The 20131-nt window shown below is 35.9% G+C and overlaps 2 protein-coding genes across 4 annotated transcripts; both read right to left on the bottom strand.

The window, feature by feature from the left end:
* Positions 1–487: 487 nt before the first annotated feature.
* Positions 488–9703, bottom strand: LOC107720789 (NADPH oxidase 5-like). 2 transcript variants are annotated; one of them, XM_016528618.1, is made up of 17 exons: positions 9310–9703; positions 8816–9181; positions 8585–8735; positions 7783–7993; positions 6391–6628; positions 6168–6321; positions 5026–5201; positions 4591–4773; positions 4353–4485; positions 3368–3510; positions 2198–2368; positions 2063–2107; positions 1844–1968; positions 1643–1727; positions 1193–1292; positions 946–1112; positions 488–844 (listed from the first exon to the last, which is right to left on the bottom strand). In XM_016528618.1, the coding sequence occupies exons 2-17, from the start codon at positions 8933–8935 to the stop codon at positions 713–715; spliced, it is 2334 nt and encodes a 777-aa protein (XP_016384104.1). In that variant the 5' UTR covers positions 8936–9181; positions 9310–9703; the 3' UTR covers positions 488–712. The 2 variants fall into 2 exon arrangements, with proteins under 2 accessions (XP_016384104.1, XP_016384105.1); XM_016528619.1 differs by having other exon boundaries at positions 8816–8962.
* A 133-nt stretch (positions 9704–9836) lies between these two features.
* On the bottom strand, positions 9837–19842 carry LOC107720790 (histidine ammonia-lyase-like). 2 transcript variants are annotated; one of them, XM_016528620.1, is made up of 20 exons: positions 19523–19842; positions 19292–19352; positions 18348–18375; positions 18205–18279; positions 18035–18107; positions 17484–17550; positions 17354–17391; positions 16724–16849; positions 16366–16505; positions 16192–16239; positions 15650–15797; positions 15261–15356; positions 15110–15168; positions 13244–13324; positions 12939–13004; positions 12692–12857; positions 12434–12568; positions 11470–11578; positions 11274–11343; positions 9837–10532 (listed from the first exon to the last, which is right to left on the bottom strand). In XM_016528620.1, exons 1-20 carry the CDS (start codon positions 19767–19769, stop codon positions 10401–10403), a joined length of 1965 nt encoding a protein of 654 aa, XP_016384106.1. In that variant the 5' UTR covers positions 19770–19842; the 3' UTR covers positions 9837–10400. The 2 variants fall into 2 exon arrangements, with proteins under 2 accessions (XP_016384106.1, XP_016384107.1); XM_016528621.1 differs by lacking the exons at positions 19292–19352; positions 19523–19842 and adding an exon at positions 18886–19110.
* Positions 19843–20131: the final 289 nt, after the last annotated feature.

Genomic DNA, 20131 nt, shown 5'->3' with positions numbered 1-20131 from the left:
AATGTGTATATATGGTAATATTGTATGTAATATTTATCATTATTTTTATATTATTATGCCTTGGCAATGTAGTTTATGTCATCAAAGCAGTTGATTATTATTATTATTTTTTTGGTAACTTTAAGGTGTCCTTGTTACACACGTTACATGTACTTACTATTATAATAACATATAATTATGAATATATAATTAAATGCAAGTAACCCTAAACTAAGCCCTTATCCTAACCCTAACCATATAGTAAGTAAATGTAGTTAATTAATATTTCTCAGAACATCAATGTATAATTACACTGTAACAAGGACACCTTAAAATAAAGTGTAACCTTTTTAATCATTATATTTACATGTAACTAATATTTCCAACTGTATATTCTAGAGTAAATTACTTCATATTATTACTTACATGACAATTTTACGTTACACCAACTGCAGTGACTATTCTCTTACTGGAGAAAAAAACTTTTACATGATGCATATTCATAATAACCAGAAAGGGCATTTCTAAAATTCATAAAAGAAAAAAAACAAACATATACAATTTCATTAAAAGTGTTAAAAGGTTACTTACACAAACACTACAAATAAATTAAAGCATACAACAACACAAGATTTACAAAACGTACAACATCAGACACATCGGCAAGATCCGATTGTCAGATGATTGTGTTATTATTTGTAGGATTTCAAGCAAATGAAATATTGTAAATTCTTCAGAAATTTTCTTTGTAGAAGTTGAAGCCAAAATGCTCACACTGTGCCTTGATGACTTTGGCAAGAGCAGGAGAACCACAATAAAAAACATGAACCTTTCCTTTCTTTTCTTCAGACACTTTCTGGAAAACCTAAAAATGCATTTAAACACTGATAATCAAAGATATTGGGGAGAATAGAATAGAACAGAACAGAACAGAATAGAATAGAATAGAATATTGGCCTTGCTTACCTTGGCCCAATCTGGTCTGCCTGGCTGTGTACGTGTGCGCAGGCCGGTGATGGAATCTCTCTTCTCTTTCTTGGCCAGTAGGTCCAGAGCCATCTGTAGACCTATGGCCTTCATATCATTCTTACTGAGGGCTGAAGTCATGTACATGTGCATCTCCAAAAAACGGCCTGAAAACATAAAAACAAGTATGATTGTGCCAACATTTCAGTGCCAACCCCATATCCCTCTTTCTTCAGTTCTCTCTTACCCTCTGGCTCTTCATCTGCCTGGTCCATCTCCAGCTTGGTCAAGAGACTCACAAACCACTCAAAGGATTTCTGATCTCGGTTGATCCAAATGAAGTCCACCTGCAGGAAGTTAGAAGAGAATTAAAAACTTCATGAGATCGAAGTTGTTCATGTCCATCAGCTTTGAAGCTATCTATATACTGTAAAAAATAATATGATTAATAAATCATGGCAACATGATTAAATGTAACCAATTTCAACTTAATTTTTTTAAATTGTGACATTCAATAAGACAAGATTTTTAAAAAATGAGTTGAACTGTACAACTTACTAGTTTGATTACTTAATAATTTAAGACAGCAACTGAACTGAAAGGAATAGTTGACCCAAAAATTTAAATTTTCTGAAATAAAATAAATATTTTCCCTTTTATTTATTCTAGTTTCCATTCGACTGATCACCACTCTTACCTTCCTCAGTTTCATTTCATTGTCTTTGATGGTTTCACACCAGGAATAGTTGCAGTTGGGGCAGTTTTGCTTTCTCATGCGATAACTGAAAAAAAGACAAAATGAAATTTTACACACAAATTTTTAAAATTTGCATGTGGTTTTTTTCATGCAAAGAAAACTTAACTCGAATGTTATGAATGGAGAGGTTGCGTGTCTCACCGGCACATAATACTCTGCAAAATGGATGCAAAGGGAGTGATGCCGATTCCAGCGCCGATAAGCACCGCATGCTCAGATGCAAAGATCTGCCGAGTCGGGGTGCCAAAAGGTCCGTCCACATAGCACTAACAAACAAAGGCATAAACAAATGCATACAATTCCTGTAAGACAATCACTTTCAGTAAATTAGTTTACATTTTTTGTAATCAAATTACTTACCTTAATGTTACAATATCTGTGATTTTCACTTAATTTTGCTGTAAGCTGGAAGACAAAAAAAAAAAAAAGTCTGGCTAATGTGTATCTTATGTATAATAGAACATATGTTCTGCTTTGTTCAGACAGAAAACTCACTTCTCTTGTAGCCGGAGAGGCGTCTCCCAGTTCTGCCTGGGCTACTGGGTCACTGACGGGCTTCTGGGAGTTTGTGTGTGTTCCGCTTGTCCGGTATAGGGTCAGTTCAACAGCATCATCCTTATTAGACGCCACAGTATTGTTGCAGCTTGCAGACTTGAACATTTCATTCTACATGGAGCAGTGTTACATTGTTTACTAAAACTAAAACCCAAAAAAAAAAAGAATTTCATTACTTAAAATAAAATAAACTTTAACTGAAAAAAAAATTATTTCAGCTAGCTGCCAAGGCAACATTTTTACTTAAATGTTTTTTCCCCCACAAATTTTTACTTAATTTAACTTGATGTACTAAAATAACTAAATCTAAACTGAAATAAAATTGATAAAAATGCATAGATATTTAAAAAATAATAAATATGATAAAGACCCAAGAAGCCGTGGTTTACTCCGCTTCGCGTCGTGCCTAACAACGCCCCTTAGCTGTTATAAATTCATTGTAAACCACGGCTTCACGGGGCTTATTGCTTTTATAAAACGGTTATTCCATATACGTAGTTAGGTTTCACAAAATAAAACAGAGCAAATAAAGTGTAATGATATAAATAGAGTATTCTTCCACCAAACAATGTAGTTCCTCAGAAACAGTTGTGGTTGCAACAAAGTGGTTGCCAAGCAACACACAGAAGTAAACAAAGGTGTATGTTTGTAGAGTAATTTACAACAGCTTCGAACGCGGATAAACCAATCAGAATCAAGGACCGGAACTATCCGTTTTATAAAAAAAACTAAGCTAAAATTAAAATGAAAACAGCAAATATAAAAATAAAATAAATTCAAAATATTAATGAAAACTATAATAGTATCTCAATAATACTGCAGAAGAAGTGCAAATGTCTACTGTATTAAACTTGTTTAAAGTTCTTACTTTGCAATTTGAACTTGTCTTTCTATAAAATAAATGGCAATATTTGTTCCAAAAAATACTGGAGAGAAGCCCGTTGATATAATAAAAGAAATTCAAAAAGTCTTGGTAATGTCAATGATGTGATTACAAAGCGATCCCACCTATAAAGAATTGCATCAATAAAACATCACAGTAATGAACTTCTATCACTATGTGTTAAGATTCCGGCGCTCAGCCAGTGGATGATGGAGAAAAGCAAAGACCTGCGTCCTGCTCTCGTGGCGTCTGTTCCTCAGGCTGGCGGTGAGCCTCTTGTTGCTAATGGTTTGACTCTCCGGCTGTCTGAAATACTCGTACAGGCGGTTTGTCCACTGGCCCATGGAACGGATATGGAGCCACAGCGTATCTGTTCGAGGGAACGAAAAATATTTTGTTAAACACTTGCTTTGTTATGTACATTTCTTTGTATAAATTTTGTTTTGTTAGAAAAACTGTTTATTGTGCAGCTTTGTTTTGTTTTGTTAGAAAAATAAACTTGAATTAACTGACTGCCTAAAAAAATTGTATTAAAAACATCTTATGGTTTTCCTTTTTTGTGTAAATGTTTTGTTTTATTTCAAAACATTTACACAAAAAAGGAAAACTATAAGATGTTTTTAATACAGTTTTTTTAGGCAGTCAGTTAATTCAAGTTTATTTTTCTAACAAAACAAAACAAAGCTGCACAATAAAGTGCACAAAACACAATAAAGTTGTTTTCAGACAATCTGTCTTGATTAAACATTTTGGTAACACTTTCTATGAAGCCTGTATTTATAATACAGGGGGGGTTTCGTTAGAAAAAAGTTTTGTTAATAAAAATAAACTTAAGACAGATTATCTGAAAACAAGTAACAACTAAAATGAACAAGTAAACATTTTTTGGTTTTGTTTGAAAACATTTTTTAAAATAAAAAAACTTAAGACAGATTGTCTAAAAACAAGTCGCAGATTGGTTGAAAACAAATCTTATTGTGTTAAACATATTTGCTTTGCGTAAATTAATGTTTTTTTTTTCCTAAAAGGTGTTTAGATTGTTTAACTGCAAAACAAAACCAAACAAAAACATTGACAAAATATAAATAAGATCTTTCTGCAGTGCATTTTAATTGCGTTTAAACGCACATACTACTAAAATATAAACAAATCACTGTCGTATATTAGAATTTCGCAAGACTAATATAACTATATGCTTTCCAGTTGTTTTACCTTGCTGCTCAGGAGCGCTGCTGATGGTAAACGGATGCCACTCATACTTGGCGATAACAGGAATGTTTATATACACATAATCTCCAGGTTTAAAGTGAAAGAATGGAGGCCTCTTGATCACCAAATGTGTTACCTTTGAAATAAAAGGCAGTAGAGGTGAGGCTTTCAGCATGGATGACTAACTAAATGTTCCAGTAAACAAAATACACCAAAATATGTACATCGGCTCAGATGGTACCTTTGAGGGCAGTAAGTTGACTTCAACTATGTACAGCCCACCTATGCGGGACACTGCTATTCCAACAAGTTTCTCAATGAGGAACATCAGTCCTGGTGCCACAAACCATTTCCAAAAGTTGGCACAGTGGACGATCAACAGGGCCCAAACCCAGACGTAGGAAAGATGAGACCAGTAGAACACCTACACAAAAACAAACCCTTTCTTTGAACATATTACGCTTTGACAAAGCATATTTGAATGGTTTTTGTTTGTTGGTATGCATGGTTGAATTAATGTGCTGCTATTTGCGAACAGAATTCTTTGCTAACTTGTTTTTAATGGCCTTGAAACAATTGTCTTCGTCAGCTGCATATTTTCCAAATCGACAGATATTCACAGAAGCGACCATGTGCAGATTGTTGCTTCTCATGAATTCAATCAGCAAGCCATCACCTCAAAATGACCACTGCGTCTGACGAACGTGCTGGAGCACACCACCATCAAGCAGATGAGAACCTGCAGAACCACGCCCGTAATGGAGGCGGTGCCGTTGACCCAGCCAATCCCAGGACGGATGGTGAAAAGATACTCCCACAGCTGGTACATGCCATCATCCTGAGACATTCGGGCTAAGAATAGAGGGAAAGGGATATTAAGAAATATTCTTTATTAATATATTGCTTTTGTGAAGGTCATATAGCCTTCTTATACACTGAATTTAATCCTATAAAGCCTATAGTATCATACATGATACGCAATCTAATATTTCAAGATAAATACTGGACTGAAGCAACTTAGGTTTACTTATTTATCCATGAATAATTTTTGATGGCTTTTGAGGATCTCTCAGTCATCACTGAATTGCATTGTATTATACGTTTCGTTCCCCACAATGAAAACAACATTTAATATCATCTATTAATATATGCATTATATTATTGGGAGATAACGAGTGGCAACTGAAGTTTATTTGCATTTGATGTAAGCAGTATAACAAGCTACTCCACATTCTCCTATATGAGGCATAAAAGCCTGATGTGTCAAATATGATAACATAATATTTGCAACTCATATGCAACTTTTTTTCTTTTTTAGATCTTGTGTAAAGATTCAATATACTGTTAAATTTAAAAATATATAAAATAATACAAGAAATAAATTAATAAAATAAAATAAAAAATAGATGTTTGGGGCTATTATTTCATATGTCAGGCTTTATGGAGTTAAAGGGATAGTACACCCAAAAATGAAAATTGCCATCATGTGCTTTTTTTTGTCCATACAATGAACGTCAGTGGTGTCCAGTGTTTTTTGGACCCCACTGACTTTAAAAACAAATAATCTTTTGTGATTTACAGTAAAAAAAAGAAAAATAACAGGGTTGCAACAACATGAGGGTAAGTAAATGATGACAGTTTTCATTTTTTGGGTCATTTTTATCGACAAGTTTTATTACAGGTTCATATTTACTTCATGTTTAGTTCAAGTTGACTTGTCAATAGAATGAAAGTCAATGTTTTTTGGACCCCACTGACTTTCAAAAACTATCCCTTTAAATGAATTTGACCATTTTTAACAAGTTTATCACAGGTTACCAAAGTTCATGACGTGAGCACCAGTGTGCCCAATGGTGAAGATCAAGACGGCGTAGCCCACGATCTGATGCAGTAGAATGTTCTGGTCCAAAGGGAAGACCCTCACCACCCAGGTAGCACGTAGCCACGTCAGACAACGCCTCAACATCAGCACCTGCGAGACAAAACCCTCTGTCACTACAGGAAATATTAAATATTAGATGAATTAGTATGCTCAACTCACTATAACAAAAGTGCAGTTGAGGTTGAGACACTGGCCGCAGCCCTTGGCCACCATGAACCAGGGGCCTCCATGTGCGTTCTTCAGCATAGCGATGATGAAGAGGAGCACATTCAGGAGAGCGTACAGGCAGAGGAAGAACAGCTTGCGGCTGTTGTTGTGCCAGTACGCCCGCGTCAGGTAACGAGGAGTCTTGCTTTTCTTCTGCTCCAGATCAGGAGGTTTCAGCCAGTTGGCGGCACTGAGTGAAAACAATAGAAAGTAGTATTTTTTTGGTAATTTTGGTAATAAATTTGGTACATTTTGGAGCATTTCTTTTTGATTACACAGTGGTTAGTTCTGGTCTTTGGTAAAGAGTAACAAACCAACCAGCTATGATGTGTATCATAACATTACAAATATTTGATTCAAACCAAAACAATATTTCAAAACTGGACAAAAACGTATAATGTACCAAACTACAATCCCATTAAGCGAATTAAAAACGACAGATAAGTATAAAACTACTGATTTAAAGATATTGTGTATATAAAAAAACAACATATTTTGTTTATTGCAAAATATGCATATAGATACAGATAGATTGAGAGTGTAGTTAGACTGACTATATTACATTATTTGCAATGCTTCATTGGAGCGGATGGGCACTAAGAGTTATTTTGGCGTGATTTGCTGGTTTCGATTCTCTGATTGGTGGAGATTTCTCTGCAAAATCATGGTAATGTACTTTTTTAACAGGCATTTCATTCAGGATCTAAACATGGTTTGGGGCTAGAAGGGGCTTACTAGGCATGCGCACATCAATATTGCGTAATTTTTGTCACGCTGAACAACAATAATGACTGTTTTTGCATTATTGTAAGGGTTTAGGGTTGGGGTAGGTGTAGACGTTAATAAAACACAATGTGATAGGTAGCCATTTTAATTTCTTGTTATTTTATGGCAAGATTTTGCGTCACTTCTGGCCGTAGCTGTAGGCTATTCCTTCTAGCCACAACCCTAAACTTGAGTTTTTATGAGTGAGCTATTGATTCATTCACTCAAATGATTAAAAAAAACGGATTCGTTCAGGATCTAAACGTGGTGATTATTGTTTTTATGAGTGAGTCATTGAATCATTCTGTCAACTGTTTCGTTCAAAACTCAAAACTCAAGTTCATTCATTAATGGAACACCGCTATTGTGTTGCTCAGACGTACACAACCGGTTCATTTCATTTGATACTATTTCCGTCGCCAAAGGAAAAATAATCAAAGTACAGGCAAAACTGTATCCAAAATATAAGGCTACTCAATATTAACTTCTTTCTTACTGAACGGTAGTATATAAAAATCATACTCTCAATTGTGCTGTTGATCTGAATAGCATCTCTTTTGTAATATAATCGTGTCCCACCTGATGGTGAGGTTCTCCATAACTTCAGGAAAGTTCTCCAGCTCTGCCTTCAGCTCTTCAAACGTGATGGAGCCACTGTTATCTTGATCAGCAGATTCGAACAGTGCCAGCGTCAGGTCATCCAGCTTTTCCTCAGGGAGTGAGATCGCACTCTCACGCAGACAGGATTTCAGAACCGTACGTAACTCATCTGGGTCTATGGAACCACTGCCTACATGACAGGTCAACACAATAATTGAATTAATAGTTTAATGCTAATTGTTTAACAAACTAGGGTGTAACGCAAGTATGGCATGTTCCTGGATCAAAACATTAGTCAGCCAATTCTTTGATATTACTGTTAGGGGCTGTTATGATCTGTGTTATTTAATAGGAATGTTGTGTAAGGAACAGCAAGGGATAGGCCTATATATTAATACATCTCTCTCTCTCTTCAACTTTCACAGTACTTTCAATTTTAAGTATTTTATTAGCATGATTGTGTTTACATATGTACTTACTCAAAATGTAATTGGACCAGGAACATATTCTACTTGTGTAAATCACTTTGTGCATTTAACTTGGCAATCAATTTCTTAAAGCATTTCAGAATAATAAAATTGTAATTGTAAGAAGAAGAAAAAAATGCATTACGGGAGCAATTCTCAAACTCCATTGTAACCCCATTGTCAATATTGTGAGATTCAGTGATTTTTTTGTTCGTCTTGTGCTAAAATGACGACATTTTTTGTGCTAAAATTATGACAATTACCACTAAATTTTAGAATGAAAGAGTAAAAGCTGATGGTATTTTACACCTTACCATCCACATCGTAGACCTGGAAGAGGAAGCGTAGTTTGTCTGTCTCACTGCCATGGATCAGAAGATCTAAAGCCTCGAGAAGTTCATCCAGACTGATGGAGCTGCTGCCATCAGAGTCAAACAAGGCGAAAAACCTCTCCGCAAAAAATGACTACAACAACAAACAGGAGAAATAAAAGATCATATCGAGATCTTAAATATTATAAAGGTTTCCATGATCAGAAAGCTTACCTCTTTTACTTTCAGAGCTGTTTTAAACTCATCCAAGTCGATTTCTTTATCATCTCCTGCAATGCTCTCAAACTGCTTGGTGACCCATTCCAGCCAGCGTGTGTCTTCATCTATACTCATGTCTCTGCTTCACAGTCCACACACACACTGTATGCATTGAAGACAAATGTAGTCTCAGCCTTCTCTCAGAATCATATTTAGTCCATAACTGCATACATGTAAACATTTTGCAGGAAACACACTTTTTCAGACAGTTGAAATAATAATTGTTCTCATGTGGCCACATTTTAAACCAGTTAGTAAATAGTTGAAAGCAATATTATACATATTTACCTGTCTGTGCATATACATATATATATATATAGCCTAACATAGAAACAAACACTCACATTAGATAGATAGATAGATAGATAGATAGATGAAATGCAATAATAATCCATGGGTGTAACTACAAAGTTTACACAATGTCCCATTTAAACAAGAGAAAGCATAACCTTTAGATGTAAATCTCCTCAGTCTTTGTGTTTTGCAAATATTTCCTTTCGACCTTTTTATTCGACTTTTATTCTCACAGGCAAAAATGAAAAAGATACCGAGATTTTTTTTTGCGGTCTCAAGTTGTTGCTGTTGCAGCTAGTCCAGTGAACCACCTTTCAGAGGAAAAGAGAGAGAGAGAGAGAGACATACAGAGGGAGGCTGGGCAGTATTGTTATGGACATTCAATATCTCGTACACACAGCAGCAGCTGCCCCTGACATCCCTGCGCCTGCTGAGCGGCCCTCAGTATGACCCATACTGCACTTCTCATCACTAAATCACAGCTAAACACTAATAATATGTTTCATTCTGTCTACCGACGAAAAAGCACTATGTTGGAGTCCATGTGACATTTATGCACTACTATATATTCAGTCATCTAAAGTCATACTCTGTTGAATTTCTAATTTTATTCACAGAAAACTCATCTTAAAACACTTACAACAAAGAAATATATGAGTAAAAGGAATTTTCAGTCTGATTTTACACATTTCATCTCAAATATGAACCAATGGATTTGCTAGTAGCAACACTAAGGTAAATTAAAACTGATATGTTGAGTAGAATGTAAAAAGGGAATTGACAAAGAGCCAAAAAAGGGAAAGTCAAACATATTTCGAGTCAAGGTGGCGAGTCAAGGGACAAAGAATAACATCCTTCCATCTGTCAAAATCCCTCTGTGTCATGAGTTCAAATACACTTCCTTTATAACCAGACGGATGCAATTACTCGTTTCAATATCCCAATGAATACAGTCTCTGTTCTGCAGTCAATGTGTGCTACCTTCTGAGAAAGTGGGAAAGAAAAAAGACACTTCACTCAGAAACTGAGAACCCGCATAAGGACCAACAAATGGCAAAATACGCTCGAGTCTTACAGTAGAAGTGTAATAATTCACATTGTATAATGAACTTCATTCAAGGAAAAAACAACATTAAAGAGTTAAGAACTATGCTGGAATATGCACACATTTTACATGCGCTATATAAATTCATCTTAATGTATTGAATGTGAGACTATAGGACAGTATCAGCAGGATGCCATCCTGTCACTCCAGCCTGACCCGTTTCCGTGGTGATGGGGGTGGGTCCAGAGCAAAGGCTGTTGGGGAAGAGGGGCGGGACTCTGGGATGTATTCCATACAGTATTTCTCAATGTATGGTCCAGCAATGTTCCACACCTGAATGCAACAGACAAGAAACAATATGGGGTGAGAATGTTTGTGTAAAGTAAATTGTCTTGAATAAAAAAATGGAAATGTAAAACTAGGTGCATTTTTGCATGCATGTTATTGATAATAGATGTATATTTATATATAACATGTATATACGTGTCCAAAAGTTCTGTATGATTTTTATTTTATGAAATGTATACTTTTAATCAGGATGCATTAAATTGATCAAAAGTAACAGTAAATACATTTGTAGTGTTACAAAATGTGTTTCAAATAAACGTTGTTCTTTCTAATCAAAGAATACTGAAAACAAATATTAAGCAGCAACTGTTTTCAAAATTGATAAGAAATGTTTCTTGAGCACCAAATCAGCATCTTAGAATGATTTCTGAAGGATCGTGTGACACTGAATTACACTGAAACAGTAGTGTATACAATTATAGTATGTAACAATTGGAGCACATGATTTACTCATAAGCTAAACTTGCAGAAACTATGACGCACACTATAATGTAAATAAGTAATGTATGCTTTTTAAAAATCATGTTTTAAAAAATGTATATTACAAACAAAATGGCTTAGAAAATAGCTAGGGAGTTCTGGGATGTTTCTGAGGGTTGCTTATTACAAGTGGATGGATAGATGTTTTGGTCTGTATTTGTTTCTGAATTTTTTTCACCTGCTTTATGATCCACCATGTTTTCATAGTTAATAGTGTTGCAAATATTAAGAAACAGTAAAGCTTACCTTTTGGTCTACAAGAAGCCGATGTACAGCTTCAATGTCTGGAGCCATGAATCTATCTTTAATCCAGGGCCTGGAGAAAAGAGAAAAGACGACAAAAATAAGTAGGAAGAGACAATGAAAGAAGCTTTGCCAATTATTAACCTGAAAGTTCATTGTTTTGGAGGTTTTGGGGTTAGTGTATCGTCATTTGACTTACTTTACTGTGGCTCGCACAAGATCATACACTTTCTCCAATGGGGTCGTTGTACGTAGGGGGCGTAGAAACTCAATACCCTGACAGGCAGCTAACAACTCGATAGCTAGCACTGTAAGGAAACATAAAACAGACATATTCAGGTTTTCTATTTGACAAAATGATATATTCTGATCTGTATTCGAAGGTTAGTGGTTATTAAACAAAAAAGTACAAAAATTACAAAAAAATAAATAAAATCTCAACCCGATCTCACTGTAAAAAAAAAAAAGTGGTTAATTCATATGAATTCATACAATCTCATTTGTATAAGATCTGCTTACAACATAGTGAAGGTTATGTTTAGGATACATGCAAAAAACAAAACAACATAGCTGACATTTTTGTTCAAAGCGAAACGTACCACCAGCAAACATTTTTCCTAAAAATGTATGTTTTCATACAATGTGAATATTATTTCTCTAAAAATCTTACTTTTTTTTATACGTGAACTTTTTTCAAAAAAATTGTATGGTTTCTACAGTTCACATTGTACGAATAATTTCAATTTTCAAAAATCTTAAATGAAAAACAAAAACATGAAGGTCCACCCTTAAACCTAACAATCATTGGTGCATAAACAGAACACCCAAAAACATACGAATGAGATGACACAAATTTTCAAAAAATTTACAAAAAAGCAAAATTTTTTAGAAGTAACTAACAAAAAAAGTAAGCATGCAGCTCCACCCCTAAACCTAACCATACACTGGGACCGAAACATAAATGAGATCATGAAATTAGCCACCAATTCACTAAAATAATCTAGTTATGAACTGTCATGAGATTGTGTTGGAAAAAATTAAGTAATTTGTGCTGTTGTGCTTTGGTGCTGCAATAGGGGGTGCCATTATAGTCACAATTTTAGCTAAATTGAACAGTGGATGATGTCAGTAGGTATATGAGAGGTTAATGTCAGGTTTTGGACCTTGCTCGACGTGCTCGACCACTCTGAGGGCTTTACGTGCGGCCCAGCCTCCCATAGACACGTGGTCCTCCGTGGCCGCACTAGTGGACAGTGAATCAATAGAGGAGGGGTGGCAAAGCACTTTGTTCTCTGAAACTGCAGATAGAAATGCATCGGTTTTAGTTAATAGTCAACATGACTTCAGTACAGTAGTCAAAATTAAACATTCTAGTATTTGGTTAAGGAAAGTTGCTCTCTCCTGAACTTTGTGATGCTAACCAAGAGCTGCAGCAGTGCAGTGTGCGATCATGAAACCAGAGTTCAGGCCTCCTTCATTGACCAGGAATGCAGGCAGCTCACTGAGAGAAGGATTGCAGAGACGTTCGATACGTCTCTCACTGATGGAGGCCAACTCGTGCACCCCGATCGCCAAATAATCAAGAGCCTAAGAATGGAAGGTACGAATCAGCAGAGATGTCACCCGAACTTTTTGCTAAATAAACGCTATTGTGTTGAGATGAAATACCTTTGCTGGATATTCTCCATGGAAGTTTCCGCCAGATATGGTCTCACCTCTCTCTGCAAAAACCATCTAACTTACAGTCAAGGCCAAAAGTGCTGAACTAAAGAAGAGGCTGGTGTAGTTATGGCGCTGACCAGCTAATCAATCTTGACACCAAACCGATTCTCAGCAGGAAAAATTAAAAAGTCATTCGATTTTCATTGAGCATTGGCGATTTGAGGTCACATGAACAACAGACACTGTTGGTACTGCAACACAAGTTCAACTGTTAATGTTACAAAATTGTAAATTCAGATAAAAAAGGATACAGGATTATCTGTGGCACTGTTGATTTCTGTATTAATGATTTTCTTGACAAACTCAATTGTGTCATTGACAATTCCATGGACCTGCAAAATATATTAAAATATAGTTCACATGTGTGTCAACCAGCTTTTATTTTGAGATTTTCTGTTTTCATTTTCATTTTTGTTCAATTTATAGCAATTTTGTTATGTGCTTTTGTAATTTTTATTAGTTTTAGTTATTTAAAAAAAAAAATGTGACCCTGGACCACAAAACCAGTCATAAGGGTACATTTTTTTAAATTTATACATCATCTGAAATTTGAATAAATAAGTTTTTCATTGATGTATGGTTTGTTAGGACAATAGGACAATATTTGGCCGAGATACAAATATTTGAATATCTGGAATCTGAGGGTGCAAAAAAATCTAAGTATTGAAAAAATCGCCTTTAAAGTTGTCCAAATGAAGTTCTTAGCAATGTTTATTACTAATCAAAAATTAAGTTTTGATATATTTACGGTAGAAAATTTACAAAATATCTTCATGGAACATGATCTTTACTTTATATCCTAATGATTTTTGGCATAAAAGAAAAATCGATAATTTTGACCCATACAATGTATTTTTGGCTATTGCTACAAATATACCCGTGCTACTCATGACTGGTTTTGTGCTCCAGGGTCACATATTACTAGGTTTATCTTCATTGTAGTTTTAGCTTTAGTTTTTAATTATTTCCAGTTAAAGGGTAAGTTCACCCAAAAATGAAAATTAGGCTGTGTTTCACTCACCCCCGAGGCGCCCATCCATAAAACAAAAGTGTCTCACGCGGCTCCGGGGGGTGAACAAAGGCCTCCTGTAGCGAATCAATGCGTTTTTGTAAGAAAAATATCCATATTTAAAATGTAATAATTTATAATAATAATATGACTTTAATCTAGCTTGCGCCAACAGTACACGGAAGCAGCTCCGGGCTGAAGCGCTGGTGAGTCTCGTGAAAACCAACGTTTGTTAACGGGAACAAAGGAAGCAGTTTCCTTACTTTAGCAAAGGAAAACCAGTCTCCTCTTGGCTTATATCGAAATCCTCTGGCATTCTTCTTTACAAATCCTCGTTTTGTAGTTCTAATTAGTGACCGTTGTTTTGTTTTGATCTCTCCCCTGCGCTTCCACGTTCGTCACTTCTGAGCGGCGCATGTGCAAAGCCGACCTCATATGTTTCTTACAAAAACGCATCGATTTGCTACAGGAGGCCTTTGTTCACCCCCCGGAGCCGTGTAAGACACTTTTTTTTTATGGATGGGCGCTTTTTATTTCACTTCTTTTGGACTGAAGCACTGCAACACCCGCTGACTGCAATGATAGAGCTTGGAATAGCCAGGACAATTTTTAATATAACTCCGACTGGATTCGTCTGAAAGAAGAAAGTCATATACACCTAGGATGCCTCGGGGGTGAGTAAAACACAGCCTGATTTTCATTTTTGGGTGAACTAACTCTTTAATGCAAACTGAATTAGACTATAATACTCATATTTGTCAAACAGTCTTATTTTAATGTTATTTGAACTTTAATTTTTTTTAATTTAAATTTGAACTTTTATATTTCCAGTTGAATTTTAGTAGAATTTTTGTAATCTAACCATTTTTATTAGCTTTTTTTTGTTATATTACTATTTGGGTTTAAATGATTTTTATGTCAGTTTTAGTTTTTATTTATTTCCGGTTAGTAATTTCAGAGCTTCAAAGTAATCCTATTTCAATTAGTTGCCTACGCAACATTTCTAATTTTCATCTAGTTTATTTTAAATAGTTTTAGTTAACTATAATAACCCTGGTGTCAACAACACTTATGATTTATTTAGGACTCTTATGGGCCCTTATGTTACCTGTGGACAACAGCGCATGGTGTAGGCATCTTGAACCCTGTCGCAAAACCGATGGCTCTCTGCAATTATTGAAAAAAAGCAAGAGAGGTTACCACCAAACGGCTAAATATGAGCTTTGATGGAGCGTACGAACACTGCAGGATTCATTCACCTGCAATTTCAGACGGGTGGTGATCAGAGTCTAACAGGGACCGGAAACGCAGGGCCACTTCCTTCTGTCCTGGATGAGGTCGCAGCTCATGAATATCTGTAAGAATTTTTTTTTTTTTTCCGCCGAAATTGTACACTTCCCATTACTCCACCATTGTATAACCAAAGCATGCGCTCTGAGAATTGGTGCAGTTCTGCATTTGTGACAGGGTCTGTGACTTTTTATGTGAGGCAGTGTTACACAAATATGTTTTGTCTCCCAAGCCATGTTTTGTCTGACAAGTCTGAAAGTTTACTTCAGTGTTTACAGTTTCGTCTCTGCAGTGAGAACAGTGTCTAAATACGTCTGCTCACATCCAGCACATCAATCACATGTTTACACAAGCTCACCACTATCAAAGGCTTTGGTGGTCCCCTTGAGGACTTCCAGGGTCAGGGCAGCAATGATGTCAGCCTGCTGGGCGATGGCCTCAGCTCTCTCCACGGCCTCTGCTCCCAATGACGTGATCATCTGAGTCCCATTGATCAGAGCCAGTCCCTGTGGACAGAGATAAACATAACCAACACTTTTATCTTTTATCACAGAACAATACTACTGAACCACTGATCTGTCTGTCAATCAATCTATGCGTTTATTAATCTATTCACACTCTATCTATCATCACCTAAAAACCAGAACAGCCTGAAGAACTGCTGAGCAACCACGTTCTAGAACACATATATAGTTTATAAAATCTTTCTTCTCTAGATTGTCTAGTTTGTAACTTTGCTAGACAAAAATGACTTGTTTTAAAGGTTACAGTGGGTTCTAAGGGGGGCTTCACTGTTAAAATGGACCAGGCAGGTCAAGGACACACATTTCTGACCCCAAAAACAGCTCCAAGTCAACAGAGATAAACATGTTGACTGCACAATGGGGGGATTAACCGTACCTCCTTTGGCTTCAGAGATATGGGCTTCAGACCATGTGCTTCCAAAACCTGCGGCAATACAAAGGTCAAACGTGACTTTAAAGGCTAAACGAGGAGTAAATGTGTTTATGCATTGCTTTCATTATCATTAGGACAAAGATGTGCAACCAAAGCATCCAATAAATCTGTGCTTACGTATTTGGAGTCCGCCCAGCCGCTCTTGGGTGACCACATCTGGCCTTCTCCCATCAGGCCGAGGGCGAGGTGAGAAAGAGGGGCAAGATCTCCGCTCGCACCGACCGTACCCTTCTCCGGGACGTACGATAAACAGGAGGCTGAGAAGTGAAAAGAAAGAAAACAGTAAAATATCGATTTAACTCTTTTGAGGAAGAAATTCAAAGAAACCGTTTGCTAATGTTATTTCAAAGACGCAGCAACTAACATGAAAGTATTCTTTGAAATGGCACACCATATGTCATATGCTGTGCCAAAGAAACCAAAAACCCCAACAATACCCTCTTCAGTTAAAATAATGAGGGATGCATTAATGTACCATTGAAGGCTTGGATCATGCGGTGCAGGGTCTCCAGTGAAATCCCGCTGAGCCCTTTGGCCAACACATTGATCCTCAGTGCAAGCAGCATTCGAGTTCTTTCAGGACTTAAAGGGCTTCCCAGACCTACAGTGACATATAATCAAATATAATAATAAATATAAATTATGTCAGTCAATTCATCGCAGGAATTTTTCTATGATGAATAAATGTCACACAAAAGCATATGCGGAAACGTGTTCACATATACACTACCGGTCCAAAGTTTGGAATCGTTACGATTTTTGTTCATGTTTTTGAAGGAACTGCTCACCAACGCTACATTTATGTGATCAAAAATACAGCAAAAACAGTAATATTGTGAAATAAAATTTCAATTTAAAACAACAGTTTTCTATTTTAATATGTTTTAAAATTTATTTTATTCCTGTGATGCAAAGTTGAATTTTCACCAGCCATTATTCCAGTCTTCAGTGTCACATGATCCTTCAGAAATCATTTATACTGTTATTTCACAATAATACTGTTTTTACTATATTCAAGAGACTTCTCTAAAACATTTAAAAAATCCTAACAATTCCAACCTTTTGACTGGTAGTGTATATTTAATTTGACTAAAAGATGTCACACCTGAGGAGTGTGAGCGCAGAAGATTTTCTTGAAGCTCCCTGAAAGAGAGAAATATGTGAGATGCTGTTAATTTAAATGCAAAAGATTTCAGGAGTAAAAAACATTTGATAAATTCAAAAACTACATATACTTAAGCTTGCTGACTGGGATGACAGTCCGAGCAAATTTACCAAATCCTGTAGTGATGCCATAAACGACTAAAAAAGGAAAAAGAACATATTTATGAAATCCTACACAATTTAATATTTATGCAGGTTATTCAAATATTCATGCTCTGGCAAATGTGCAGTTTTGCACTACATTTTTACATTTTCAGCAGAAAGAGTTGTGCCTAAGTAGTCCAAGTCAAAAGAGCAAGTCGAAATGATTTGTTTGCGACATTTTATCATCTGTAATCTTTAAAATAAAGGTTCTTTGTTGACATCTATTGTTCCATGAAGAAGCTTTGACATCCATGAAACCTTTCCATTGCACAAAAGGATCTTACATTATTAAATGGTTCGATTCACTGAAAGGTTCTTTGAGCAACCCAAAATGGTTCTTCTATGACATTGCTGCGAAAACCTTCTTTTGGGACCTTTATTTTTAAGAAAAGGCCTAAACAAATTTTTTTGAAAAAGTTTGATCACTTACAAAAGACACAACACATATTTCCTTTATGTAAGCGGATGTCATGCTCACCTTTGTTTTCTTTCACAATGGTGTCCAGAAGCTCTCTTGATTGCACAACCTTTTGCTCAGCCTCTAGGGTCAGCTGAGGGTCAGATCACAGTTTTTCCATCGAGAAATATTGTTCATAAATGTAAAATCTTCACAAAACTTAGTTTGAAGTCCACCATAAATCCACTTACCTTAATCTTATACAGGCCTTTCCCTAAATTCACAAGATCAGTTGAGGTCAGGCTGTTCCCATCTAGAGAAATGTACTAAAAACAGACCGCTGTCATTAATACTGTAGTACTGATTAAGTTTAGCAGTGATATTTCATACTTACTTGTTCTGGTTCTCTGTATGCTCTTGTTCTGTTTTAACATTCACATTAAGGATATTTTCAGAGCTGTTAACACAGTTTACACATGGAAAGAATAGCTAAAAGCTTTTGAGAGACTTTCCAAAAGATACAACAATCATTTACATGCAAGTCTGTGTTTCGTCAAAAAAATCAACTAATGATTCCAAATCTGAGACTGGGTGAAATGTTATATACGTGTTAATAAGTAAAGGTTAGAAATCAGTCATAAAATAAAAAAATAACAAGCATGGTCAAATTAATGCATCCTATTAGCGAAATTAATTTAAAAAATGCTATAAACTGCACAAAAAATATGAAAAATGTACTTAAAATTTATTAAAATATCACAGAAATTAAGTGTTAAGTATCACTTTCCAGGTCCACTTTTAATATAATGCCTTTAAATGATCTTAATTGTGGGGTTTTCTCAGTAAAAACTGATGTATGTGATTAATTGCAACTACTTTTGACAATATAATTTATTCCATTTAAAACACGATGATTGTCAATATAAAGATACAGATGTGACGTCCCAGGCTGACTTGGAATGAAATCTTGTGACATGGTGTCCCCTTCAATAGCTGAAGATAACAGTAAAATAACATGTTATCGACTCATCTTGCAAAACAAGATTTAGTATTTGTGGTAAACAGTCTCCAAAGAACAATCTCTCCAAAGCCAGCAAAGAACTGAATGATTGCATCAATCTCTCGACAAACACTGAACATGTAAACCATATTTGTAATGTTACCAAGTTCAATAAGTGTTAAGTATCACTTTCCAGGTCCACTTTTAATATAATGCCTTTAAATGATCTTAATTGTGGGGTTTTCTCAGTAAAAACTGATGTATGTGATTAATTGCAACTACTTTTGACAATATAATTTATTCCATTTAAAACACGATGATTGTCAATATAAAGATACAGATGTGACGTCCCAGGCTGACTTGGAATGAAATCTTGTGACATGGTGTCCCCTTCAATAGCTGAAAATAACAGTAAAATAACATGTTATCGACTCATCTTGCAAAACAAGATTTAGCATTTGTGGTAAACAGTCTCCAAAGAACAATCTCTCCAAAGCCAGCAAAGAACTGAATGATTGCATCAATCTCTCGACAAACACTGAACATGTAAACCATATTTGTAATGTTACCAAGTTCAACAAAGTCATTATCCTCAAGCACATCTTCTATGGTATCGTCATTGTCCAGCAAGCCCAATCCCTGACATCTTTTGACCCCAAAATGCACATCTTTGATGTGCTGGATCCCTCCATTGTCAGGTTTGTTCTTGATGTAGCGCTTGAGAGCTTCAAAACCCAACCATTTAATGGAGCAGGTGGCATCTTTGCATGGAACGGTTAGCCACTCGTCCCGAACGTGGACCGTGAAACGAGGCATCACGTTAGACTGAACATCCACAGGCTGATACCTGAGGAGTGCGATCAGCAAGGCAAATCACTTCACACTAAATGCAATGGACCAATCAAAGGCTGTTCTGTGGACCCCTCCTTTACCACAGAAGACAGAGTACATGGTGCTGTTTGAATATGTTATCTCTGCACCAAAGGTTCTGTGTTATAATACGCTTGTCAAAAAGACTAAAATCTTTCAGTCAACAAACACTGTCAGACTGAGTGATTCAGTTTAAAGGGGTCATATGATGCGATTTCAATTTTTCCTTTCTCTTTGGAGTGTTACAAGCTCTTGGTGCATAAAGAAGATCTGTAAAGTTGCAAAGACTAAAGTCTCAAATCCAGAGA

This window comes from Sinocyclocheilus rhinocerous, unplaced genomic scaffold (assembly GCF_001515625.1).
Source record: "Sinocyclocheilus rhinocerous isolate Xijiao unplaced genomic scaffold, SAMN03320098_v1.1 scaffold1022, whole genome shotgun sequence".
Taxonomy (NCBI): Eukaryota; Metazoa; Chordata; class Actinopteri; order Cypriniformes; family Cyprinidae; genus Sinocyclocheilus; species Sinocyclocheilus rhinocerous.
This window is presented reverse-complemented; position numbering and strand designations above follow the sequence as displayed.